This window comes from Hylobates moloch, unplaced genomic scaffold (genome assembly GCF_009828535.3).
Source record: "Hylobates moloch isolate HMO894 unplaced genomic scaffold, HMol_V3 SCAFFOLD_15, whole genome shotgun sequence".
Lineage (NCBI taxonomy): Eukaryota > Metazoa > Chordata > Mammalia > Primates > Hylobatidae > Hylobates > Hylobates moloch.
In genome coordinates, this window is record NW_026652290.1 from 69,190,830 (window position 1) to 69,216,830 (window position 26,001).

Genomic DNA, 26,001 nt, shown 5'->3' on the forward strand with positions numbered 1-26,001 from the left:
GAATTTACTGTAAATTGGTTAACACAAATCGCTGCAGTAACATATCTGCTATGTGAAATTTATAAAATAAAAACCAGCGCGGAGAAGGGGAGAAGGAGATCTCTTTCCAAGGCCCACCACGCAAATTCTAATTCTTAGTTCACAGAGCCAAATAATAATAATGTGTTGTTCTATAACTTCTAGTATTAAAAGTAAATATAAATTTACTCTGCATATTAAACATTTACATTATTCTAGGACTTCTCCTTTAAATTACGATAGTACACACACAAAAACCTTATTTATCTAATTGCCTTTCGTTGTCACATAAAGACAAAGATCGTTTACAACATAATCGCGTTCTGATAGGTTTGACCCTCCCTAGTCTTCGTAGAAGGTGGCCAAGGTTTCCGTTACCCCGGCGTCCCTCGCGCACCGCGGAAACGAAACTGCATCAGGCTCCGCCCCACGGTCTGCGGAGTGAGCCAGTCAGGGCACAGCCTGGGTTGATCGCGTGCCGGGTGTCATGGCGGCCTGCAGGTACTGCTGCTCGTTCCTCCGGCTCCGGCCCCTGAGCGATGGTCCCTTTAGTCTGCCAGGGCGGGATCGGGCACTCACCCAGTTGCAGGTGCGAGCACTATGGAGTAGCGCAGGGTCTCGAGCTGTGGCCGTGGACTTAGGCAACAGGTAAGGAGTGACGTGCGTTCACTGTGTTGTCATAAGGTGTCTTGTCCAGCCAGCTTGAGCGTATTTATCTACCAGGGTAGAAACCCAGTATCCCAGGTCTATTTAATCTCTCCTTACCCTAAACCTGAATTCCAAATTTCCCTTTCCGGGTTTGGAATGTGTCTCCTCGGACCCTCCTTCCCGCGCTATGTCGTGCCCTCTGTTGGTGTGTGGCGGGCTTCTTTGCTCCATCCGACTGTGTCCGTCCACCTGACTTCCGATCTCTTTACTTTCCGGGACCACTGGGCTCTTAAGTGGAAAACATTCCACCTAGGGATAACGAGTTGACGCGGATGTATCATGTCATCCAATGTAATTGATTGCCTAAAGTGTGGCCACTATGACCCTGGGTTAGGAGGAAAAGGAAAAGTCAGTTTTTTGAACGCCAGTTATATGATCCTCGCAATCTTTTTAAACCTGTCGTAAAGGTACTATTACCCTCATTTTATAGTTAAGACTACAGAGGCTCAAAAAAGGTTAGATAACTTTCTAAGAGTCAATTAAAAATTTAGTGTTATGGGACTAGGTGGTTTTTGAATTTCTGTTTCTTGCTTACAAAGCCCGCACTTTTTTTAGGGGACCGTTTTAAAAAAAAAAAAAAACACTTATGCTTTAATCGTTTTTAGAATAAATGGAATTGCTAATGCAAACTTCATATATCTAAATTTTTTACGTGTACTTTGAAAGAATTTTGACCCCAGTTTATACAAAAAGCAAAAAAATCATTTTGAATCCAGGTCTCCCACTCAAACTTGGATAAGTGATTGACGTTGAACAAGTTAATTCACCATTTTCTTGTGCAAAGTGTGGAGACTGGATTCCTTCAAGGGTCTGCAAACTTTTTCTATAAAGGACCAGATAATATATATATTAGGCTTTTTGGGGTACACACTGTATGTGTTTACAAACCCTTTAGAAATATTTTAAAAAACGGCCAAGCACAGTGGCTCACACCTGTAATCCGAGCACTTTGGGAGGCTGAGGTGGGTGGATCACCTGAGGTCAGGAGTTCGAGACCAGCATGGCTAACATGGTGAAACCCCGTCTTTACTAAAAATACAAAATTAGCTGGGCGTGGTGGCAGGCACCTGTAATTCCAGTTACTTGGGAGGCCGAGGCAGGAGAATCGGTTGAACCCAGGAGGCAGAGGTTGCAGTGGCCGAGATCGTGCCATTGCACTCCAGCCTGGGTGACAAGAGCAAAACTCTTGTCTCAAAAAAAATGTGTATATATAAAAACATTTTTAATTGTAGAGTAGTACAGAAATAGGCCACGAGCTGTAGTTGGTTGCCCCTAGACTAGGTTTTCTCTAAGGCTCATTCCATCCCCAGCATTCATTAATGCTGATTTTTGAGGGAGAGGACATCTAGTCCATTCTTCAAGGACTGCACGTGCTTCGAAGAAATGCCCAGAACATTTCATTCAACAGACACATACTGTAAGATAGGCACTAGATACTCAAAACAAGGTGCAGCTGCTACCCTCCATATTTTCCATAAATAATCTACTTTGACTCTTTCATTTATTAGTCAACGTGTTCCTCTTTTGTAGGTAGTTCTTTTTAAACTTGTGTCATGTATTGAAATAACTAGACTCATAAAATATCATACCTGCTGGATAAATTCTTTCATTTTTGTCTTGTTTGCCATTGGCAACATTTATTGAGTGACTACTATGAACCAGGCACATTATATTTGTTATCATATGTATTCTTTACTGCATTCTGAAGATTATATAATTATTGTAGGTGTTTTTCAGATAATATATTTAATGCTCACAGTAACCTTGGAGGCAGGTGTTTAATTTTCATTTCAGCAAGCTTTTATTGAGCATCTACTATGCATCAAATCACTGAGGATATTCAACAGAATATGCCACAGTGGGCAAAATGCTAAGGCAGTAGCCCCATTAGTAGAGTAGAACTGTAGCTTTCACAGTTTTTCTTCCCTGTGTTTTGGGCCCACTTCAATCTAGTTAAAGATCCTCCACTCCCCTTCACAGAGATCACTTAGGTATTCAGAAGTCACATTGGTAGACAGAATGCCAGTTCCTGGTAGGTTTTGAGAAGTACTGGTGGCATGTTACTCAGGGTTAAACAAAATTTCAAGATGTCAAATTTACGTTTGCCCCATGAAACCATTACTTAATACTGATTTCAGCTATAGGTTGTTGCAGGTCTGTGATACTACACAGTGTGACTGGTTTTGAGTATCTCATTCCTTCCATCTACTCCACGTATTAATCCAGCATCAGCCTCCTCTCTGTACTGCATTCCCATCAGTCAGAGGAGACCCGTTTTGTTGTAGGCTTTCATCATTACAACATCTGTGTTGAATAAATAGAAACCCAACTAGAATTTCTCAAATATTCCCTGATTTAAAAAAAAAACTAATATTTCAGAGTCAAGAATTTGATACTAGAAAATCATTGTATTTACTAACATATATTAAATGGACACACTTTGTTCTGACTTTCAAACTTAACAAAATGAGTCTAACTGAATAGATAAATATGCTTTTCATTAACTCAGGCTTCTGGCAAAGGTATTTAACAGGTGAAAATATTAAGGGTTGTTCCTTCATCTCTTTGGTATGTGAAGGACAGAGTAATCTTACTTGGAGTAGGGCATTGGGCCTGTCTACATGCTTGTGTTTGGTTTGTGCATTTTCAGCACCAGACTATGATAGAATGTTGCCAAAGCTGAGTTCATGTGACAGAGCATCTTCCTCTGTATCTTCAGGGGTCAATGACTTGGTTTCATCTCAAAACACCTTTTGATGAATCTTGAGCTCTTTGACAAGTTTTGCTGGTCTGTTTCAAGACCTCAGTAACCTCTTTTTGCATTCTCTGCTGAAACTGGGGAATAAGGCTAATAGTGCTACCTATTTCATGTATATAAGATGGCTTTATTAAGATATAATTCACATACCATACAGTTCATTTAAAGTGTACAACTCATCTGGGAGCAGTGGCTTATGTTTGTAATCCTGGCACTTTGGGAGCCAAGGCAGGAGGATTGCTTGAGTCCAGGAGTTTGAGACCAGCCTGGGTAACATAGTGAGACCTCATCTCTACAAAAAATTTAAGAATTAGCCCAGCGTGGTGGTGCACACCTGTATTTCGAGCTACTCGGGAGGCTGAGATGGGAGGATCACTTAAGCCTGGGAGGTCAAGGCTGTGGTGAGCTGTGATGGCACCACTGCACTCCAGCCTGGGCAACAGAGCAAGACCCTATCTCAAAATAAGTAAATACAGATAAATAAAGTGTACAGTTCAGTGGATATTAGTATATTCAAAGTTTTGCAGCCATTACCACCATCAATTTTAGAACACTTCTATCACCTTAAAAAGAAATTCATTAGTAGTAGTCACTTAGCGTTCCTACCCAGCCCCAGGCAACCACTAATCTACTTTCCATCTCTGTGGATTTGCCTATTATGAACATTTCTTACATGGAAACATAGTCTTTCGTGACTGCCTTCTTTCACTTAACATAATGTTGTCAGTGTTTATCCATGTTGTGACATGTATTAGTACTCTGTTCCTTTTTATTGCTGAATAATAATCAGTTGTATGGATTATACCACATTTAGCTTATCCATTCATCAGTTGATGGACATTTGGGTTGTTTCCATTTGGGAACTATTATGAATAATGCTACAAGGAACATTCATAACAGGTGTCAAGTGGTATTCATTGTGATTTTGATTTGTATTTCCCTGATAGTTAATGATATTGAGCATATTTTTATGTACTTACTGGCCATTTGTATGTCTTCTTTGGAGACATGTCTGTTCAAGTCCTTTGCCAAGTTCTAAAATTCTGTTGTCTTTATTGTTGAATTATAAGCATTCTTTAAATATTCTAGATATTAACACAAGTCCCTTATCAGATATATGGTTTGCAAATATTTTTCTCTTAATCTATGGCGTTTCTTTTACTTTCTTAATTAAAGTTTTAAATTTTGATGAAATCAACTTACCTATTTTTTTCTTTTGTCACTTATGCTTTTGATGTCATATTTAAGACTTTGTATGGCCCAAGTCTCTGAAGATTTACTCCTGTGTTTTGTTTCTAAGACTTTTATCGTTTAGCTCTTACGTTTGGGTCTAGGATCCATTTTGAGTTAATTTATGAAGATTCATTATTTTTTGCATCCACTTGTCCACTATTGCCTCAAAAGACTACTCTTTACTCATTTAATTGAAGATTATTCTTTCCCCTTCTGTTGAACATGAGGTCCTTATAGGCAATATTTAGAAGTTTATATTTTGTCCTAAAAGCATTGGGAGAAATTCTAGTTTGTTGTTGTTGTTGTTGTTTTGTTTTGTTTTGATACGGAGTCTCACTCTGTCGCCCAGGCTGGAGTGCATTGGCACAGTCTCAGCTCACTGTAACCTCCCCCTCCTGGGTTCAAGCAGTTCTCTTGCCTCAGCCTCCGTAGTAGCTGGGATTATAGACACGCACCACCATGCCCAGCTAATTTTGATATTTTTAGTAGAGATGGGATTTCACCATGTTGTCCAGGCCGGTCTTGAACTCCTGACCTCAGGTGATCAGGCCTGCCTCAGCCTTTCAAAGTTCTGGGATTACAGGTGGGAGACACCACGCCCGGCTAAAGGATTTTTAAGTAAGGAAACAATCCTGTTTGTATGTTAAAACATTACTGTAGTCAACAAGGTGAGAGATGATAAGAGACTGTACTAAGATGGTAAATGGAGCCAGGCACAGTGGCTCACACCTGTAATCCCAGCATTTTGGGAGGCCAAGGTGGGAGAATTGCTTGAGGCCAGGAGTTCAAGACCAGCCTAGACAATATAGTGAGATCTCATCCATACAAAAACTAAAATTAGCCGAGTGTAGTGGCGTGCACCTGTAGTGCCAACTACTCAGGAAGCTGAGTTGGAGGATCGCTTGAGTCTAGGTGTTCAAGGTTACAGTGAGCTGTAATTGTGCCACTACACTCCAGCCTGGGCAACAGAGCAAGACTCTGTCTCAAAAAAAAAAAAAGAAAAGAAAAAGAAGATACAAGGCACAATGACCCAGCACCCCCCCCCCAAAAAAAAAATAGATGGTACATGGGAATTAACATTTAGGGAAACAGTTCTAACTTCTGAACCTCCAAAATACTTTCCTGTTCAGATCAATCCTGTGCCTTGGTTTCTGTATTCTTCTTTAAGCCACTCTTAAATTCCACTTTTACTTTTGATAATGATCATGGATTCTGCCCCTTTTTGTTGGTGGAGTGGGTGGGTGGGGGGTTTACAATCTTCCCTTAGAATCTTTTATTATTTTATACTAAGCAGGAATTGTACAGATGACCTAAGTCTTCTTGTATTGCATTTTTATTTTTAAACAGGAAATTAGAAATATCTTCTGGAAAGCTGGCCAGATTTGCAGATGGCTCTGCTGTAGTACAGGTAAAAAGTCCAGATTTTTAAAATTCATCTTAAAAATGGTTATGGAGACTCATAACTAAATGTGTAACTACAACATCGTGTAACTACTTAGAATTTTGGTACTGGAAATTAATTCAGCTACTACTAAGATAATTTCTACTGTAAGAATCATTCCAGACAACCAGAGTCCAGAGTGCTGCATGTATTAAGTGACCTATTTTTTTTTTTTTTTTTTTTTTTTTTTTTTGAGATGGACTCTTGCTCTGTCTCCAGGCCGGAGTACAGTGGTGCAATTTTGGCTCACTGCAACCTCTGCCTCCCAGGTTCAAGCGATTCTTTTGCCTCAGCCTCCCGAGTAGCTGGGACTACAGGCGTGCACCACCACACCCAGCTAATTTTTGTATTTTTAGTAGAGACGGGGTTTCACCATGTTGGCCAGGATGGTCTCGATCTCTTTTTTTTTTTTTTTTTTTTTTGAGATGGAATCTCGCTCTGTTGCCCAGGCTGGAGTGCAGTGGCGCGATCTCGGCTCACTGCAACCTCAGCCTCCTGAGTAGCTGGGACTGCAGGCACCTGCCACCACGCCCAGCTAATTTTTTGTATTTTTAGTAGAGTCGAGGTTTCGCCATGTTAGCCAGGATGGTCTTGATCTCCTGACCTCGTGATCCGCCTGCCTCAGCCTCCCAAAGCTCTGGGATTACAGGTGTGAGCCACCGCGCCTAGCCTGGTCTCAATCTCTTGACCTCGTGATCCACCTGCCTTGCCCTCCCAAAGTACTGGAATTACAAGTGTGAGCGACCGTGCCCAGCTGTATTAAGTGACCTTTAACATCCTTTCCAAACTTGGGCTTCTGTTTTATGTGTTAATAAATTCTGCTGTGCTTTTCTAGAGAAAGTGATTTTGGTATTTTCTTCTATAGTAATAATTGGGGAATTTTTCCTTATGTATAGCCACATAAGAAGTAGAGAATAGTATTCAATTCATTGGATATGACTAAATTACCTGTTAATCTTTCCTTATTTTAATTCCATAGCTTTTGAAAAGCTCAGAGATCAAGATTGGACTACTTGTGAATATTTTTTATTTCATAATCATGTCATAGAATTAAATATCTTTTCTTGAGTTTAACTGGAGTAAGGATTTATTCAGTTGCTACTTAGGTGCTAATATCTGATTTCAAAGGAACTTACCAATGTTGTTCTTTATGTTTAAGTCAGGTGACACTGCAGTAATGGTCACAGCGGTCAGTAAAACAAAACCTTCTCCTTCCCAGTTTATGCCTTTGGTGGTAAGTATTTGCTGATTTATCTGAACTGTAATATGGTCTAAGTAAGTGTAGAATGTATAATATTTTTGTGCAGTGTCTGGTGAGTGGAAAATACAGACTCGCACAACAAAGAATTTTTCCTAGTTTTTTGATACTGATTCATTAAAAGAGTATAAACTGCTTCATAAACAAATACTAGGATTAAGCATACTTTAGAATTTGGAATGTCCAGGTGCGTAAGTTGACAAGAAGATTGGAAGTGCATGAGTACTTTGACATTGAATAAGCAATGAATTCATTGCACTCATAGTTTCCCTTCAGTATGACTCTTCAAGTACAGTCAGCCCTCCATGTCCTTGGGTTCTGCATCCATGGATTCAAGCAACCATGGATCGAAAATGTTGGGGAAAAAATTGCATCTGTACTGAATATGTACAGACTTTTTTTCTTGTCATTCCCTACACAATACGGTATAAAAACTATTTACGTAGAATTTACATTGTATTAAGGATTGTATGTAATCTAGAGATGATTTAAAATATATGAGAGGATATACATAGGTTATAAACAAATACTGTGGTGTTTTACATCAAGGATTTGAGCATCCATGGATTTTGATATCTGCAAGAGGTCCTAGAACCAATCCCCCAGGGATACCAAGAGACAACTGTATATGTTTAGTAATGAGCTCATTAGAATTTTATAGCTCCCTTCTATTATGAAAAGGGGAGTACAATTATATTTAACAGAGTTGATACCAAAGAAAGCAATGTTTGACTTGATCAGAATGAGCATCTGTGGCAAATAGTGAGTCTTCCACTCTTACTGTTGAGTAGAAGACTTTTTTTTTTTTTAAGAGACAGGGTCTTGCTCTGTCACCCAGGCTAGAGTTGTTCAGTGGTGTGATCATAGTTCACTGCAGCCTCAAACTCCTGGGCTCAAGCAATCCTCCTACCTTAGCCTTCTGAGTAGCTAGGACTATGGGCACAGGCCATTGTGCTCAACTAATTTTTTTTTAATTGGGAGTAGAGACGAGGTCTTTCTATGTTACCCAGGCAGTTCTAAAACCCCTGGCCTCAAGTCATCCTCCTGCTTTGGCCTCCCAAAGTGCTGGGATTACAGGCGTGAGCCACTGCACCTGAACGTTTTTTAAAATCACTTTGCAGAAACATTTCTATCAACTTTCCTCTCCCCAAAAGATACAAAATGCTAAGTAAATAACATTTTCTACTCTGAGTCTAGACTGTGTTGTTAGCAACCTCAGGAGAATTGTTTCTGCAAAAATAATTATATGAACTTTTTTTTTTATTGCTGCTTCAGGTTGACTACAGACAAAAAGCTGCTGCAGCAGGTAGAATTCCCACAAACTATCTGAGAAGAGAGATTGGTACTTCTGATAAAGAAATTCTTACAAGTCGAATAATAGGTAAGATATTAACATAGAGGCATTCATCTTCTCTGATATGCCTATGTTAGCATCTCTTCTCTTGCATCTGTGTTCTACAGTGTCTTAAGTTTTCCTTCATAGCATTAACACCACCTAAGATTATTCACTCTTTCTCTTCCCTCACTCAAATGTGGGCACTATGAGAGAAAAAAGCTTTTGTTTCTTCACTGTTGAATCCCTAGTACCTGTTATACTGCTTAGCACAGAATAGGCATTCAATAAATATTTGTTGACTAAATGAGTAAATCTCTATTGAGCATGTGAATTTTTTGGCCCATACCTCTACTCTGTTGAATCTATTCCTCGTACATTTTTTCATGTTCAGAATAGTAATTCCTAAACATTACATTCATCAGCTACTGAAATATGTCCATAATCTTTCAAATCGTTAACATCCCTACATATTGTGGGATCATGTGCAATTTATAGCTCTTCTACCCAGAAATTGCTTTTTTTTGAGATGGAGTCTTGCTCTGTCACCCAGGCTGGAGTGCAGTGGCACGATCTCGGCTCACTGCAGCCTCTACCTCCCGGGTTCCAGTGATTCTCCTGCCTCAGCCTCCTGAGTAGCTGGGATTACAGGCGCCCACCACCATGCCTGGCTGATTTTTGTATTTTTAGTAGAGATGGGGTTTCTCCATGTTGGTCAGGCTGGTCTTGAACTCCTGACCTCGTGATCCGCCCGCCTCAGCCTCCCAAGTGCTGGAATTGCAGGCGTGAGCCACTGCGCTCGGTCAGAAATTGCTACTTTATGTATATTTATATACAGTCTTCAGACACAAAGTAGCAAGGAAGCATTTTCTTTTGGCCTGCTATTGGTCTTAAGTCTCTTTGCTCTGCTTATATATGTAACTGTTGCCTATGGAACCAGAATGAAAAATTGCTCCCCAATCTTTATTGTTAATGTGCTCCTTCTGTGTTTGTTTTTGTTGTTAGGGCATGGTATGTAATAATGGAAGCACTGACATTTATCTGTGTCCCTCTTAGTAAATCAGTCCAAGGGGATTTTTCTTGAAAACATTGAATGGCTATCTATATTAGTTCAAAAGTTTTGAACTGTAAAGCAACTCTGTCACTATGGTTTAATGTCTTTTTCTTTCTTTTGGCAGATCGTTCAATTAGACCGCTCTTTCCAGCTGGCTACTTCTATGATACACAGGTAGATTCTGCTTTAGGTTTTTTAGTTGCCAGATCAATCAAAAATTACTTAATGAATCTCTGTAATATTTCCTAGACTAAACATTATAAAGAACTTAAGAATTTTTTATGATACTGTTATATTTTATATTAAGTTTTTGAAAAAAGATAGTACCTTTTTTTTTTTTTTTTTTTTTGAGACAGAGTCTCACTGTGTCGCCCAGGCTGGAGTACAATGGCACGATCTCAACTCACTGCAACCTCCACCTCCCAGGTTCAAGTGATTCTCCTGCCTCAGCCTCCTGAGTAGCTGGGGTTACAGGCACGCACCACCGTGCCCAGCTAATTTTTGTATTTTTAATAGAGACCGGTTTTCACCATGTTGGTCAGGCTGGTCTCAAACTCCTCACCTCGTGATCCACCCCCCACCCTCCTTCGGCCTCCCAAAGTGCTAGGATTATATGCGTGAGCCACTGTGCCTGGCGAAAAGATAGTACTTTTAAAAAGCTAACATTTATTCAGTGTCTGTTTGAGTTGACACCCGTATCTGAGTAGGAGTTAGCCAACCAAGGTGTGTCAGGGAAGCATTGAAAGCCCAGAGGCAGGAAAGAAATTAGTGAGTTTAAAAAGAAGATCAGCGTGACTAGAGTGAGTGGAGACCAGATCAGGCTGGGAATAGGACAACCAACGTAACTAATTTTTATTACCTAATTTTATTGCTGGATCCTCTGAACCTCTACTTTATTATATGTTAATACTTTCTGAATAATATTTTTTTTTAAGGATAATGACACATATGCTTAAGTAACCATTTCATTCTTTTGAAATAAATAAATACACCTTGCAAATATGCCTTTGCAAGAATATCACAGCCTCAGCCTCAGGAAGTTTTTTCTGTGTTTTTTTTGTTTGTTTGTTTGTTTTGTTTTGAGTCAGGACCTTTGTTGCCCAGGCTGGGGTACAGTTGGCATGATTATGGCTCACTGCAGCCTCAAACTCCTGAGCCCAAGTGATCCTCCAAACTTAGCCTCCTAAGTAGCTGGGACTACAGGCACAAACCACTATACCCAGCTAAGTTTTTTTGTTTTTTGTAGAGAGGGGGTTTCACTATGTAAGCCAGGCTGGTCTCGAACTCCTGCTTTCAAGTGATCTTCCTGCCTCAGCCCCCCAAACTGCTGGTATTACAGGCATGAGCCACCACACCCGGTCAGGGAAGTTTTTTTCTTAAGTGCATGACATGGGCACATTATTGCAGTATAAAGTTTGTTTCATCTATGCTTATAAACAGAAATTTTTTTTTTTTTTTTGAGACGGAGTCTCTCTCTGTCACCCAGGCTGGAGTGCAATGGTGTGATCTCGGTTCACTGCAATCTCTGCCTCCCAGGTTCAAACCATTCTCCCTGCCTCAGCCTCCTGAGTAGCTGGGATTACAGGTGCCCGCCACCATATCCGGCTAATTTTTTTCTATTTTTAATAGAGACGGGGTTTTGCCATGTTGGCCAGACTGGTCTTGAACTCCTGATCTCAAGTGATCCCCTGCCTCAGCCTCTCAAAGTGCTGGTATTATAGGCCTGAGCCACTGCACCTGGCCAACAGAAATTGTTTGTTTGTTTTTTGAGATGGAGTCTCGCTCTGTCGACCAGGCTGGAGTGCAGTGGCGCAATCTCGGTTCACTGCAAGCTCCGCCTCCCGGGTTCACACTGTTCTCCTGCCTCAGCCTCCTGAATAGCTGGGACTACAGGCACCTGCCAACATGCCCGGCTAATTTTTTGTATTTTTTTTTTAGTAGAGATGGGGTTTCACCATGTTAGGCAGGGTGGTCTCGATCTCCTGACCTCGTGATCTGCCCACCTCAGCCTCCCAACATGCTGGGATTACAGGCACGAGCCACCACGCCCAGCCTTTTTTTTTTTTGAAACGGATTTTCGCTCCTGTTGCCTAGGCTGGAGTCCAATGGAGTGATCTCAGCCCACTGAAACCACTGCCTCCGGGTTCAAGTGATTCTCCTGCCTCAGCCTCCCTAGTAGCTGGGATTATAGGCGTGCACTACCACGCATGGCTAATTTGTGTGTTTTTAGTAGAGACGGGGTTTTGCCATGTTGGCCAGGCTGGTCTTGAACTCCTGACCTCAAGTGATCCTCCTGCCTCGGCCTCCCAAAATGTTGGGATTACAGGCGTGAGCCACCATACCTGGCCTAGAAAATATTTTTATATGATAGAAATAGCTAACATTTACTGAATACTTGCAACATGCGAGGACTGTGATAAGTGCTTTACCTACGATATTTATCTAATTCTCATAGGAACCCTTTGGGAAGATGCCATTATTTTTCGCATTTATTTATTTATTTAGAGACAGATTCTCACTCTGGCACCCAGGCTGGAGTGCAATGGCGCGATTCAGCTCACTGCAACCTCTGCCTCCTGGGTTCAAGAGATTCTCCTGCCTCAGCCTCCTGATTAGCTGGGACTACAGGCACCAGTCTCTACACCGGCTAATTTTTGTCTTTTTAGTAGTGACAGAGTTTCACCATGTTGATCAGACTAGTCTCAAACTCCTGACCTCAGGTGATCCGCCCTCCTCAGCCTCCCAAAGTGCTGAGATTACGGGCGTGAGCCACCACGCCTGGCCTGTTTTTCCCTTTTAAAGATGAGGAAGCTTTTGAGGTTTAAGTAATTTATCTAATGTCAAGCATTTGGTTAAATGATAGCCAAAATTAAGAGGTTTGGCTACAAAGCCCCTGCTTTTAGCCATATAGTGCTCTGGTATTTTAGGCCAAGATGTTAACCTAAATGATAACCCTTCCAAATCAAACAGATTATTTTAAGTGCTTCAAATTTTTTCCCTTTTACCAGGTTCTGTGTAATCTGTTAGCAGTAGATGGTGTTAATGAGCCTGATGTCCTAGCAATTAATGGTGGTAAGTATAAAAGTAGGGATTAAAATTATCAGTGTTGATTTTTTTTAAAGCAATGAAATTCTAATTTCAGCCCTTATTTTTCTCCTTTTTTAAGCTTCTGTAGCCCTCTCATTATCAGATATTCCTTGGAATGGACCTGTTGGTAAGTTAGGATTTAAAAGTAAGAAATCATATGTATATTTTTTTCATTAAGTAGTAGTGACCATGTTACAGCAATGGCATATGGCTCTGATTTATAACCTCTTCATGAATTGAACTAGATGACATTCTAAGTCTCCTTTCAGGTCTTTCAGACATTTTCATCCTTGTCTTGGGTTCTGTTTCTAATAGCATATGTTACAGTGTTACAGATTTTATGTCCCTAGATATTTTGACCTCATAATTGCCTCTTTCTGTTAGAGGACTTCTTTTTTTTTTTTTTTTAACTGGGAAATTATCAGAGTATATACTCCTTCAGCATGAAATTAATGTAACTTACAGCTGTTATAAGTTCATAATCATGCAATATAAAAATGGCTCATTGAGTAAATAATTATCAAGTGTCCTAGGCAGAGCAGGCCCTAGCAATACAACGATGAAAGATGCAGTTCTTGCTTTCAGCATAAAGGAGACAGATAATTATTTATAATCAGTGTTATTATAAAGACATAGAGTACTAAGAATATGATAGAGAAGAGCAGGTTTGATTTTGTGTGGTCAGGTTGTCAAGGAGGGCTCCTCAGAGTAGTCATTGTGTAAGCTGAACCTTAGTAGGATCTGGTGTTAAGCATTTGCCTTAGAGAGGATACTGACTAGACCAGGGGACAAACATGAGCATAATCCCAGAGGTGTGGAAGAAGTGGTATATTTGAGCAATTCAGAGTGGTCCAGTGAGGCCAGAAGGTAGGGTGGGGTAGGATGTTCTGTGGGTCTTAAATACCATGGTAGAAACATGGATTTTATTCTGTGGTCACAATCAAAGATGGGGTTGAAGCCATGACTGGAATAATGTCTTGAAAACTGGGAATTTCCATTAAATAGTTGCCAATATTCTAATACATTTCAGGGGCAGTACGAATAGGAATAATTGATGGAGAATATGTTGTTAACCCAACAAGAAAAGAAATGTCTTCTAGTACTTTAAATTTAGTGGTTGCTGGAGCACCTAAAAGTCAGATTGGTAAGTTGTTTTAAATACCACATTTGTTTTGGATTTTACTTTCAAGTTCTGGCTTCTTAAACTGAATTTAATCTCTGTGTATGTTTTGTTGGTAGCCATAAAAATTTTTGTTGTGTTTTGTCTCTGTCCTGTTTTTGTAATGTTTTATCTCTGTCCTATTTTTGTAGTGCTCTTGCTTTGTGTCAAATGATACCTAAAACTACAGGATTGTATTCAATTTTATTTAAAATATACAAAAATATTTACCAAGATCATTTCAGTAATTATTTTTAGACTAAATTTTAATTAAAATTATTAAAATTATAACTAATTTTTAGTCTAAAAATAATTTCAGTAATTATGTTTAGACTAATAAGTTATTAGTCTAAATAACTTAGTTTAAAAATAGAAGTTCTAAGTCTGGTAGTAACCATTTTATTAGTTTAAATATTATAATTTAGCTATTTCATTCTAAGTCTGCTTGGTATCCTCTTAAGAAGTGACCCATTTCTACTAGGTGGAAAACTGGTAATAAAATAGAAGAAATGCATTGACCATGGGCCATTTTCACTTACTCCTTGTGACAGAAATGTCATACTTGCATACTTGCATACGAAAATCAGGTCCTTGTTCTGTGGAAGGAAAATGGGCTTTAGCAGTCAGAATGACCTGGATTTGAAACCTGTCTCTGCCACTATAATCATGTGATCTTGGACAAATTATTTAAGGACTTTTATTGTTGGTTTATTCTACTATGTGATGTTTGATGTGTGGGACTTTTTGACATAGGGTCTTCTGATGTGGGAACATTTTGATGAAACAAAACTATTCAACTTTTTCTGCTTTTTTGTGCAAGTAATATGTGAAACATCTCATTTCCAGCTGCTTCTTCTGGTATGTTAGCCAGTGATGAAGTTAAAATTAGGTTCTGTAAATTAGAAAAATCCCCACATATTAGTTGGGGGTTGTGTTGTCAAACCAAATAAATAAGACTTAAACAAGATGGAAACTTTGTTTTTCTCTCAGGTAAAAGAAATTCAGAGGTGGTAAATCTAGGACAGTGATAGTGGTTACATGACATCTTCAGAAATCTAGATTCCTTTTAGCTTTCTCCTCTGCTATCCTCAAGATGTGGCCTCATCTTCATGCATATGAACTGGCATGAAGAGCTCTGGCCAACTTACCTGACTTATAGGCAGGAGGAAGAAAAAAGAAGGGAATAGCAAAAAGGTGTGTGACAGTTGAGTAAGTCAACCTGCGTTTTAAGCAACTTTCCCAGAAATCCCCACACAGCAGTTTCTATTTACATCTCATTGAGCAGAACTGTGGCACATGACTATACCCTTGAGTGCAAGCGAGGCAAGGAAATGATTTTTGTATTCTGCCTCCAGAAGATGGGATTAGTACTGTGAGTAACTATCAAAATGTAGAGAGGATATTCCAAAGAATGGGGAAGCCGTGAGTAATAGATGATGTCTACCTCATGTTTGAGCATCTCGGAGCCTTGAGCAAAGTATTGGTTTCCTGTTCATCTGAATTTTTGCTGAAAGTTACAGCGTTCGTTTATTCACTATTAGTAAACTAGTCTTATTACTTTACAGGGTAGTTACGAAGATAAGAGTCAAGATTTGCAAAGTGCCCAGCATGTTACTGGTACCTAATAAGCATACAGTTAATACCTGCTACTATCATTAAGACACAGAAGTGGCCGGGCGCGGTGGCTCACGCCTGTAATCCCAGCACTTTGGGAGGCCGAGACAGGCAGATCATGAGGTCAGGAGATCGAGACCATCCTGGCTAACACAGTGAAACCCTGTCTCTACTAAAAATACAAAAAAATTAGCCGGGCGTGGTGGCAGGCACCTGTAGTCCCAGCTACTGGGAGGCTGAGGCAGGAGAATGGTGTGAACCTGGGAGGCGGAGCTTTCAGTGAGCCGAGATCGCGCCACTGCACTCCAGCCTGGGCAACAGAGCGAGACTCTGTCTCAAAAAAAAAAAAAAAAAAAAAAAAAAAAAAAAAAAAAAAAGACACAGAAATAAACCTGCTGCAAATTGGTCATATAGCCACTATCTGCCTTAGAGTTTGAACCCTTCTAATTGTTAAGTAGACATTAGAAGAATGAACTAATAATCTTTTTTTTTTTTTTTTTTGAGACAGTCTCGCTCTGTTGCACAGGGTGGAGGAGTACAGCAGTGCGATCTTAGCTCACTGCAACACTGCCTGCCAGGCTCAAGTGATTCTCCTGCCTCAGTCTCCCAAGTAGCTGGGATTATAGGCGTGCACCGCCACGCCCAGCTAATTTTTGTATTTTTAGTAGAGACGGGGTTTTGCCATGTTGGCTAGGCTGGTCTCGAATTCCTGGCCTCAAGTGATCTGCCACCAAAAGTGCTGGGATTATAGGCGTGAGCCACCGCACCCAGCAGAACCAAGGAATCTTTGCTGCACATATGGCATGCCATAGAAACCCCATAGGCTGACTTCCAGCTGGCTCTTCTCACCTGTTGCTTTCAGGAGGGAAGAATGAGACTCTAGAGTGCATAAATTTCAGAGAGTAGCCTTGGGTAGAGGGAGGCTGAGAGTGATTCAGAACCAACCTGTAAGGAGATGGTTTTCAGGAATTACCAGCCTCCATTTTATGACTTTTGTATCACTATTTCCATGCAGCTATTCAGCCAGCTCTCTCTGCTTTCATAAAGATGCATCAAATATGCATTTTAACCCCTTGTTTACCTGTTAAAGTTAACATTGGGTCCAAGTGAAATACCACCATCATGGAACTTCCATGATACAAAAATACAAAAAAGTAATTGCTACTATTTCATTATTAAAATATTTAGTCATTTAGTCATCCAAATCTTTTTTTTTTTTTTTGGAGACCAGGTCTCTCTCTCTTGCCCAGGCTGGAGTACAGTGGCACGATCTTGGCTCAGTGCAGCCTCCGCGTCCCAGGTTCAAGTGATTGTCTTGACTCAGCCTCCTGAGTAGCTGGGATTACGGGTGTGCACCACCACACCTGGCTAATTTTTGTGTTTTTAGTAGAGACAGGGTTTCACCATGTTTATCAGGCTGGTATCAAACTCCTGACCTCAGGTGATCCACCCGCCTCGGCCTCCCAAAGTGCTGGGATTGCAGGCGTGAGCCACCACTCCCAGGCAGTCATCCGAATCTTTACAGTATAATCTTATAGGGCAAGAATAATTCTCCATGCTGTCAGCTGCTGGATAACTTCAACACCAACATTCTGAACAGTACCATTTAGATGCTTGTTTTCAACTGGTATATTTAATATCACTATTATTTCTGTATGTGAGAAGATATGTCAGGAAAAAGTATACCAGTAACATATTTTTAGAAGATATTTTGGGTCTAGAATTTATAGGTTCTTCTTTTTTTTTTTTTTTTTTTTTTTGGTTGAGATGGAGTCTTACTCTGCCACCCAGGCTGGAGTGCAGTGGCGCGATCTCGGCTCACTGCAACCTCCACCTCCAGGTTCAAGCGATTCTCTTGCCTCAGCCTCCCAAGTAGCTGGGACTACAGGTGTGTGCCACCACACCTGGCTAATTTTTTAATTTTAGTAGAGATGGGGTTTCAACATGTTGGCCAGGCTGGTCTCAAACTCCTGACCTCAGGTGATCCACCTGCCTCGGCCTCCCAAAGTGCTGGGATTACAAGCGTGAGCCACCACGCTGGGCCTATAAGCAATCATTTTGACAAGCTTTTATGTTTAAATTTTTAGCATCGATGGCAGTGTTGTCCAGTAGAACTCTGCAGTGAAGGGAATGTTTTATATCTGATCATGTGGCTACTTAGCACTTCAGATGTGGCTAGAGTAACTGAGGAACCAAAATTTTAATTTTGTCTAATTTTAAATAATTTAAATGCAAGTAGCCATATGTGGCTAGTAGTTACCATATTGGACAGCACAGCTCTGTAGACTCAACTGTAAGGAGTGTTCTTTCTTTTTTTTTTTTTTTTTTTTTTTTGAGACAGTCTCACTCTGTTGTCAAGCTGGAATGTAATGGTGTGATTATACATCACTACAGCCTCAAACTGTGGAGTTCAAACGATCCTCTGTCCTCAGCCTCCTGAGTAGCTGGGAATCCAGGCACATGTCACCACACCTGGCTAAAGGAATTTTCTTAGAAAGTATTTTTTAAAAGGAATTGCATTAAAGTTTAATGAGTGAAAACAAAATTTATTTGGGGGGGTAACCATTTTTCTTTGTCATATTCTATTTTTTTAATTTTACCGTTACTTTTATTAGATATAGCATCTCATTATATTGCCCAGGCTAATCTCCTGGCCTCAAGCAATCCTCGTGTCCTGTCCTCCCATAGCACTGGAATTACAAGCATGAGCCCCATGCCCAGCCATATATATATATTTTTTAATCTGGTTCTCAACTCTGTTGTCCAGACTAGAGTATGAGTATAGTGGCGTGATCATGGCTCACTGTAGCCTAGCTTCAAACTGCTGGCCTCAAGTGATCATCCTGCCTCAGCCTCTAGAATAGCTAGGATTACAGGCACACCACCACAGATGAGTTTTTTATGTTCTAGCTTTTATTTTTTTAGGGACAGGACCTTGCTGTGTTGCTCAGCCTGGTCCCAGACTGCTGGCCTCAAATAATCCTCCCACCTTGGCCTCCCAAAGTACTGGGACAATAGTCGTGAGCCATCACACCTGGCCACATATTTCATTTTTAAAAGCAATTTATTGAGATATAATTTACACCCATTAAATGAATTTTTAAAAATCTCTGGTTTAATCCTGTCAAAGTGAGAGGATATTCTGGAAATACAGATGAGAAAAAGAATGTAGCCATCTCAGTATCATGGTATCAGAAGAAATTTCTTCAGGCCTGGTGCAAAATACGGAAACCTTATTTCCCTTTACCCTCTCCCATTTAGAATGCAATTGTTATCATTTTCTTCTACAGTTAGAACCATATCAGGCACTGTTACAATTTTTGCTTTTGCTTCAACTGTCAAACATAATTTAGAAAACTCAAGAGGGAAAGAAAAGCTTATTGCTCTGTATTTACTCTTTTTCTCTCTTTATGTATTTATTTATTTTTGAGATGGAGCCTCATTCTGTCGCCCAGGCTAGAGTGCAGTGGTGTGATCTCAGCTCACTGCAACCTCCACCTCCTGGGTTCAAGTGATTCTCATGCCTCAGCCTCCTGAGTAGCTGGGACTACAGGTACCCACCACCACGCCTGGCTAATTTTTTTGTATTTTTAGTAGAGACAGAGTTTCGCTATGTTGGCCAGGCTGGTCTCGAACTCTGACTTCAGGTGATCTGCCCACTTTAGCCTCCCAAAGTTCTGGGATTACAGGTGTGAGCCACCAGGCCCAGCCTCTATATTTATTCTTAGTTTGCATACTGATTTTCTTTCTTTTCTAACAGTCCACGATGTCTTCTCATATTTTTTCATTTCTGTTTAGAAAACTTCCTTTAGCTATTTCTAATGCAATAGAAAAAATTATATTGGCCTGGCGTGGTGGCTCACGCCTGTAATCCCAGCACTTTGGGAGGCTGAGGTGGGCGGATCACAAGGTCAGGAGATCAAGACCATCCTGGCTAACATGGCGAAACCCCATCTCTGCTAAAAATACAAAAAAATTAGCCAGGCGTGGTGGCGGGTGCCTGTAGTCCCAGCTATTCAGGAGGCTGAGGCAGGAGAATGGTGTGAACCCAGGAGGCAGAGCTTGCAGTGAGCCGAGATGATGCCACTACTGCACTCCAGCCTGGGCGACAGAGAGAGACTGTCTCAAAAAAAAAAAAAAAGAAAAAAAAAGAAAAAATTGTATTATTCAGTCCTTTAGTTGGCTTACTTGAAACAGGATCACTGCAGAGATTTTCCCATCTGTGCAAGAATTAGACAATGTGAGAATTAATTGTTAAACAGGAAATATTTATTAGATTCCTATTGTGTTACATATTTTTACATTTTATTTAAAATATGTATTGCCAGGGGTGGTGGCTCACGCCTGTAATCCCAGCACGTTAGGAGGCCGAGGCGGGCAGATCACAAGGTCAGGAGATCGAGACCATCCTGGCTAACACAGTGAAACCCCGTCTCTACTAAAAATACAAAAAATTAGCTGGGCATGGTGGCGGACGCCTGTAGTCGCAGCCACTCAGGAGGCTGAGGCAGGAGAATGGCGTGAACCTGGGAGGCGGAGCTGGCAGTGAGCCGAGATCGCGCCACTGCACTCCAGCCTGGTCAACAGAGCGAGACTCCGTCTCAAAAAAAAAAAAAAAAAGTATTAAAAACAAATGCACTTGTATACTTTAAAAGATTTAGTTTTTATTTTATGTGACTTATAGTTCAATAAAACTTACTTTTAAAATAAATACATAATTTCTTTTTTTTTTTTTCTGTTTCATTTTTTATGGGAAATCCCTCCTTAAACTTAAGGAGAATATAAACCTAAATACAGATATCAAGGTGTCTTTATTCATTTACCACTGCTTACATTTGGGAAGTATGTTGATTCTGAGGAAAGAAATCAAGGTGGATCTATCACTAAGAAGTAAAATTGATCCATAATATTTATGTCATGTCATGGTATTTGAAAATGTTGTATTACTGAGAGCTTCGATGGCAGTCATTTTTTTTTTTTCCTTTTTCCTTTAAATAGTCATGTTGGAAGCCTCTGCAGAGAACATTTTACAGCAGGACTTTTGCCATGCTATCAAAGTGGGAGTGAAATATACCCAACAAATAATTCAGGGCATTCAGCAGTTGGTAAAAGAAACTGGTGTTACCAAGAGGACACCTCAGAAGTTATTTACCCCTTCGCCAGAGATTGTGAAACATACTCATAAGTAAGAACATCTGTGCAAATGAAAATATGAAATTGTCATCAGATTTAATTTCCTCATGGGAGAGAAACTTCCCATGGAAGCACTGCCCATGCATTACTTCATAAATAGCACTTTTCTGTTTTAAGAGTCATTCCCATAAATATCTGTTTACTCATAAATAGCTAAATATCTGTTTACTTCATAAATAGCACTTTTCTGTTTTAAGAGTCATTCCCGTAAATATCTGTTTACTCCCTTAAGAAGGATAAGCCCACATCACTCTTGTAAGACCTGACTTTGAATCTGAAATGAAAGAGTGTGTTTATTGGTCAAGATTCAGGTAATCACCACATCTCTCCACGTCTGGGAAAAAGAGAATAAAACATAAGATATTTGAATATCTAAGGAGACTGTTGGAATTCTCAAAAAGAAATCAGATGTAATCACTGTTTCATGTCCAGTGCTTAGAACGTTAGGCAGACACTCAGTAAATGTAAATGAATCACTGGAAAATTATTTTATTTGAAAAAATTGAAAAGGTTAATACTTTCCCTTAATGTCAGTTGCACAGCCATGAGTTGGAAATTAAATTAACTCTTCCTAGCAAAAGAGTTTCATGTGATAATGGAGCCTAAATGGGTAGAATGAAGAAAGGAAGAGGTTAAAAAGAGTATGTGAAAGGTGAAATTAATTGAACAATTAAGAAGAAAAGAACAGGATACCACATGTGGTTTCCCCTGAGAGGGTGGGAGAAAGAAATGTGTTCTATACCATAAATAGTAAACAGATTAGCAATGATAAATAGCAATATAAATTTTTAATTCTTTCTGAAGTATTTATTAAAGTTTTAGCTGATTATTATTAAATATTTCAGTTTTGTTTATAATAGAAACTGCCTCATGTTTCCAGATATTATTGTGCTAACATTTATTTTGTGCTTAAATAGACTGGCTATGGAGAGACTCTATGCAGTTTTTACAGATTACGAGCATGACAAAGTAGGTATACCTGAGTTTTGTCTTCTATAATTGCCCTAGGAATACATTTTTGTCATAACTCATGTAATTTTCTTTATGAATGCTAGTCCTATTTTTATTAAAAATCTCTAAATGAAAAGCTAACAAAAGCCTAATTGTTTCTCCGTTCTTTTGTTTTGTTTTGTTTTTGAGACAGAGTCTCTCTCTGTTGCCCAGGCTAGAGTGCAGTGGCATGATCTCAGCTCACTGCAACTTTCGCCTTCCAGCGATTCTCATGCCTCAGCCTCCCAAGTAGCTGGGATTACAGGTGCACGCCACCACACTCAGCTATCTTTTGTATTTTTAGTAGAGATGGCCATGTTGGCCAGGCTGGTCTCGAACTCCTGGCCTCAAGTGATCTGCCCACCTTGGCCACCCAAAGTTCTTTTCTTTTTAATGTAAGTTTTAGGGGAGTGTACAAATGTATTTGAACGAATTAACATATAGTATTTGTCATAAATCAAGAATCAATTCTAATATTTTAAAGAATATTAAAGAAATCTGAGTAATTCACAGTGTGTTCATTGTATAATAATTAGAAAACAGAAATATTAAATGTTGTCATGTATATGTGGTAACTGAACCTCAACTTTCTTTTAGGTTTCCAGAGATGAAGCTGTTAACAAAATAAGATTAGATACGGAGGAACAACTAAAAGGTAAATTTCATTTCATTTTATTTTATTTTATTATTTTGCTGAGGGCAGCTTTAATAAGGCATGGCCTGACTCTTGCTTCTTGGGATTAAAGGTCAAAGAGGAAAGGCATCACATCTGTAAGCAAAGAAGAATTCAAAGGACTTTGAACTTTACAGCTGCTGTTCCCTAGACCTAGAATGCTCTCTCATAGCAGGTGGTCTTCTTCTAACCCAAGGTTCAAATACCACCTCTTCTCCAAAGCCTCCCCGAACTGTTTCGGGGAAAGAGGAAGTCCCCTTTGCACAGAACCGCTATTACTATGTTTTTTTTTTAATTTTAAAAGCATTAAAAGAAATAATAGACTTTTTTTTTTAACTTTGGTTGAAGATCTCAAGTAAATGTTACTCTCATTGCTTCTCAGCTTTATTGTCAATAAACTTTTAATAATGATAGCTCACAGGGTTACTGGTAAATTAACTTCTATGAATGTAGCTAGCACTACATTTGATGCAGAGTAGGTACCTAGTAAGTGTTGAATGTGAATGTTCCTGATCTTTTCTGAATCAAACTCTTACCATACAAGAAATGTAACCTGGTATCTTGTCATTTGAAAACCCAAATATATTATTTTAAATTCTTGAGTTCTTGATCTGTGAAATTGCAGTGTTAATAATACCTGGTTTATGGGGATTAAATGAGTGAATCATTTACATCTGCGCCTGCCACACAGTAAGTGTTCAATAAATGTTAACTGATGCTATTCTTAATACCTAGTGGAATCATAAGATACAGAACTTAGGTAATTTAGCTCTCCAGTAATTATTAAGCAAAGGATCTTACTGTATAATATCAACCTCTGGCCAGGCGTGGTGGCTCACACCTGTAATCCCAGCACTTTGGGAGGCCAAGGCAGGCGGATCACGAGGTCAGGAGATCGAGACCATCCTGGCTAACACGGTGAAACCCTGTCTCTACTAAAAATACAAAAAGTTAGCCAGGCGTGGTGGCGGGCGCCTCTGGTCCCAGCTACTCAGGAGGCTGAGGCATGAGAATGGCGTGAACCCGGGAGGTGGAGCTTGCAGTGAGCCGAGATCGCGCCACTGCACTCCAGCCTGGGCGATGGAGCAAGACTGTGTCTCAAAAAAATAAATAAATAAATAAATAAATAAATAAATAATAATAATAATATCAACCTCACACAAACTGAATATAAATGAAGTATGACATAGTTTTTGTTAATTTTTCTAATAGACAAATATACTCTCACATGAATATTTATTTTAAGATAAAAAAAAAAAACTGGCCAGGTGTGGCGGCTCATGCCTGTAATCCCAGCACTTTGGGAGGCCAAAGTGGGTGGATCACTTGAGGTCAGGAGTTCAAGATCAGCCTGGCCAATATGGTGAAACCCCATCTCTACCAAAAATACAAAAATTAGGCGGGCGTGGTGGCAGGCGCCTGTAATCCCAGCTACTCGGGAGGCCGAGGCACGAGAATCGCTTGAACCTGTTAGGCAGAGGTTGTAGTGAGCTGAGATCACCACTGCACTCCAGCCTGGGCAATAGAGCAAGGCTCCATCTCAAAAAAAAAAAAAATGCTGTTAGCATTGATACTAAGGCCATTAATTGTAATTGTCATTGAATAAGTTTAGTCCTTTCTCACTACGTTTCATCCTATTTGGTAAGAAAGAAATTTTATAGCGAATATTGTCTTATTTTAAAAGAAAAGTGACTTTGTTTGTATTATACATAGTAGAATATCTTCATGACCCTCTGGGTTGATAGGATATTTTAAACGTTTTGGTACTGATTGTTTTCCTTTCCAAGTACAACTCAGTTAAAGCAGAAAAGATATTAAAGTCTAATATTAAAAATTATTCTTATCTGAGGAAGATACAATCTAATATATCTTTCTATGACCATTTCTTGTGTTTTGGTTACTTTGAAGTTATGTTTGATAAACCATACACATGAGAGAATAGTACTTAAAACTTGGCATAAATTAATTGATAGGGTAGAATAGTTTAACATCTAAACCCTAAGCTAAAAATAAAATAAAATAAAACCATAAGCCTTTGAGGCTGACAGATCTGTATTCAGGTTACAGCTGTATCAGTTACTACCTGTGTGGTCTCAGGCAGTTTACTCCACCTCTTTGTTTTTTATTTATGTTTTTTTTTTTTAAACTCATTGGTTATCTCTTACACAGTACTTCACCCCTTTAAGCCTCAGTTTCTTCTTCTGTAGAATGGGAATAATAAAATTTAGTTCATAAGTTATTATGAAAGTTAAAAGCATTAAAAAACCAATAAAGTGCCTGGCTCATGAAAGCGTTCGACAAATATTAGATAGAAAACAGTTTGTAGGGATTTATAATATATTTTTAAAATTTTTCCCCAATTTGCAGATTTAGATTAAAGGCAAAAGAGTGAGGGTGTCTACTCTTAAAACTGTCAGTTAGGCCGGGCACGATGGCTCATGCCTGTAATCCCAGCACTTTGGGAGGCCAAGGCAGGCGGATCACCTGAGGTCAGGAGTTCGAGCCCAGCCTGACCAACATGGAGAAACCCCGTCTCTACTAAAAATACAAAAATTAGCCAGGTGTGTTGGCACATGCCTATAATCCCAACTACTAGGGAGGCTGAGGCAGGAGAATTGCTTGAACCCAGGAGGCGAAGGTTGCGGTGAGCTGAGATCATGCCATTGCACTCTAGCCTGGGCAACAAGAGCGAAACTCCATCTCAAAAAAAAAAAGACTGTCAGACCTTTTCCATAAAGGTTGGCTGGATTCTTCTGGTAACATAATAGAAAAGGGAACTAATGGGCCGGGCGCATTGGCTCACGCCTGTAATCCTAGCACTTTGGGAGGCCGAGGCAGACAGATTGCCTGACTTCAGGAGTTCAAGAGCAGCCTGGGCCACATGGTAAAACCCTATCTCCACTAAAATACAAAAAAATTAGCCAGGCGTGGTGGTACATGCCTGTAGTCCCAGCCACTCAGGATGCTAAGGCAGGAGAATTGCTTGAACCCAGGAGACAGAGGTTGCAGTGAGCCAAGATTGCGGCATTGCACTCCAGCCTGGATAACAGAGCAAGACTTTGTCTCCAAAAAAAAAGAAAGAAAAAGGAACTGATTTCAAAGCACTGTCATTCAGTCATTCAGGTAGAAAGCAAACTAAGTTCACAATATCAACACAGTTGTGGTACTTGGTACTTGATGTGTCACAGTTGCTTGAGAACATTTAATTTATCTACTGTGTTTGCCTGAGGACTAAACGTTCAGAGTCATCTCCCTTGGTTGATTCCTGTAGTTAGTTGATTTTATGCTATGAACTTTAGAGAAATCCTATTTCCTAAAAAAGTAAAAATCTTTGTTTTGGTTTGTCTTTTTTCTATAGAAAAATTTCCAGAGGCCGATCCATATGAAATAATAGAATCCTTCAATGTTGTTACAAAGGAAGTTTTTAGAAGTATTATTTTGAATGAATACAAAAGGTAAGCATACCCTTTTTTGTTGAAATT

At 39.7% G+C, this 26,001-nt stretch overlaps 1 protein-coding gene across 1 annotated transcript in view; it reads left to right on the forward strand.

The window, feature by feature from the left end:
• Positions 1-485: 485 nt before the first annotated feature.
• PNPT1 (polyribonucleotide nucleotidyltransferase 1) overlaps positions 486-26,001 on the forward strand; it is a 54,795-nt gene continuing 29,279 nt past the window's right edge. The window contains exons 1-12 of the mRNA XM_032179134.2: positions 486-666; positions 6,065-6,125; positions 7,318-7,392; positions 8,692-8,797; positions 9,928-9,977; positions 12,812-12,875; positions 12,970-13,017; positions 13,921-14,034; positions 20,662-20,848; positions 21,774-21,825; positions 22,444-22,501; positions 25,878-25,974. Of these exons, the coding sequence (XP_032035025.1) occupies positions 506-666; positions 6,065-6,125; positions 7,318-7,392; positions 8,692-8,797; positions 9,928-9,977; positions 12,812-12,875; positions 12,970-13,017; positions 13,921-14,034; positions 20,662-20,848; positions 21,774-21,825; positions 22,444-22,501; positions 25,878-25,974 (1,073 nt within the window). The 5' untranslated portion in view covers positions 486-505. The remainder of the gene's footprint in view (positions 667-6,064; positions 6,126-7,317; positions 7,393-8,691; positions 8,798-9,927; positions 9,978-12,811; positions 12,876-12,969; positions 13,018-13,920; positions 14,035-20,661; positions 20,849-21,773; positions 21,826-22,443; positions 22,502-25,877; positions 25,975-26,001) is intronic.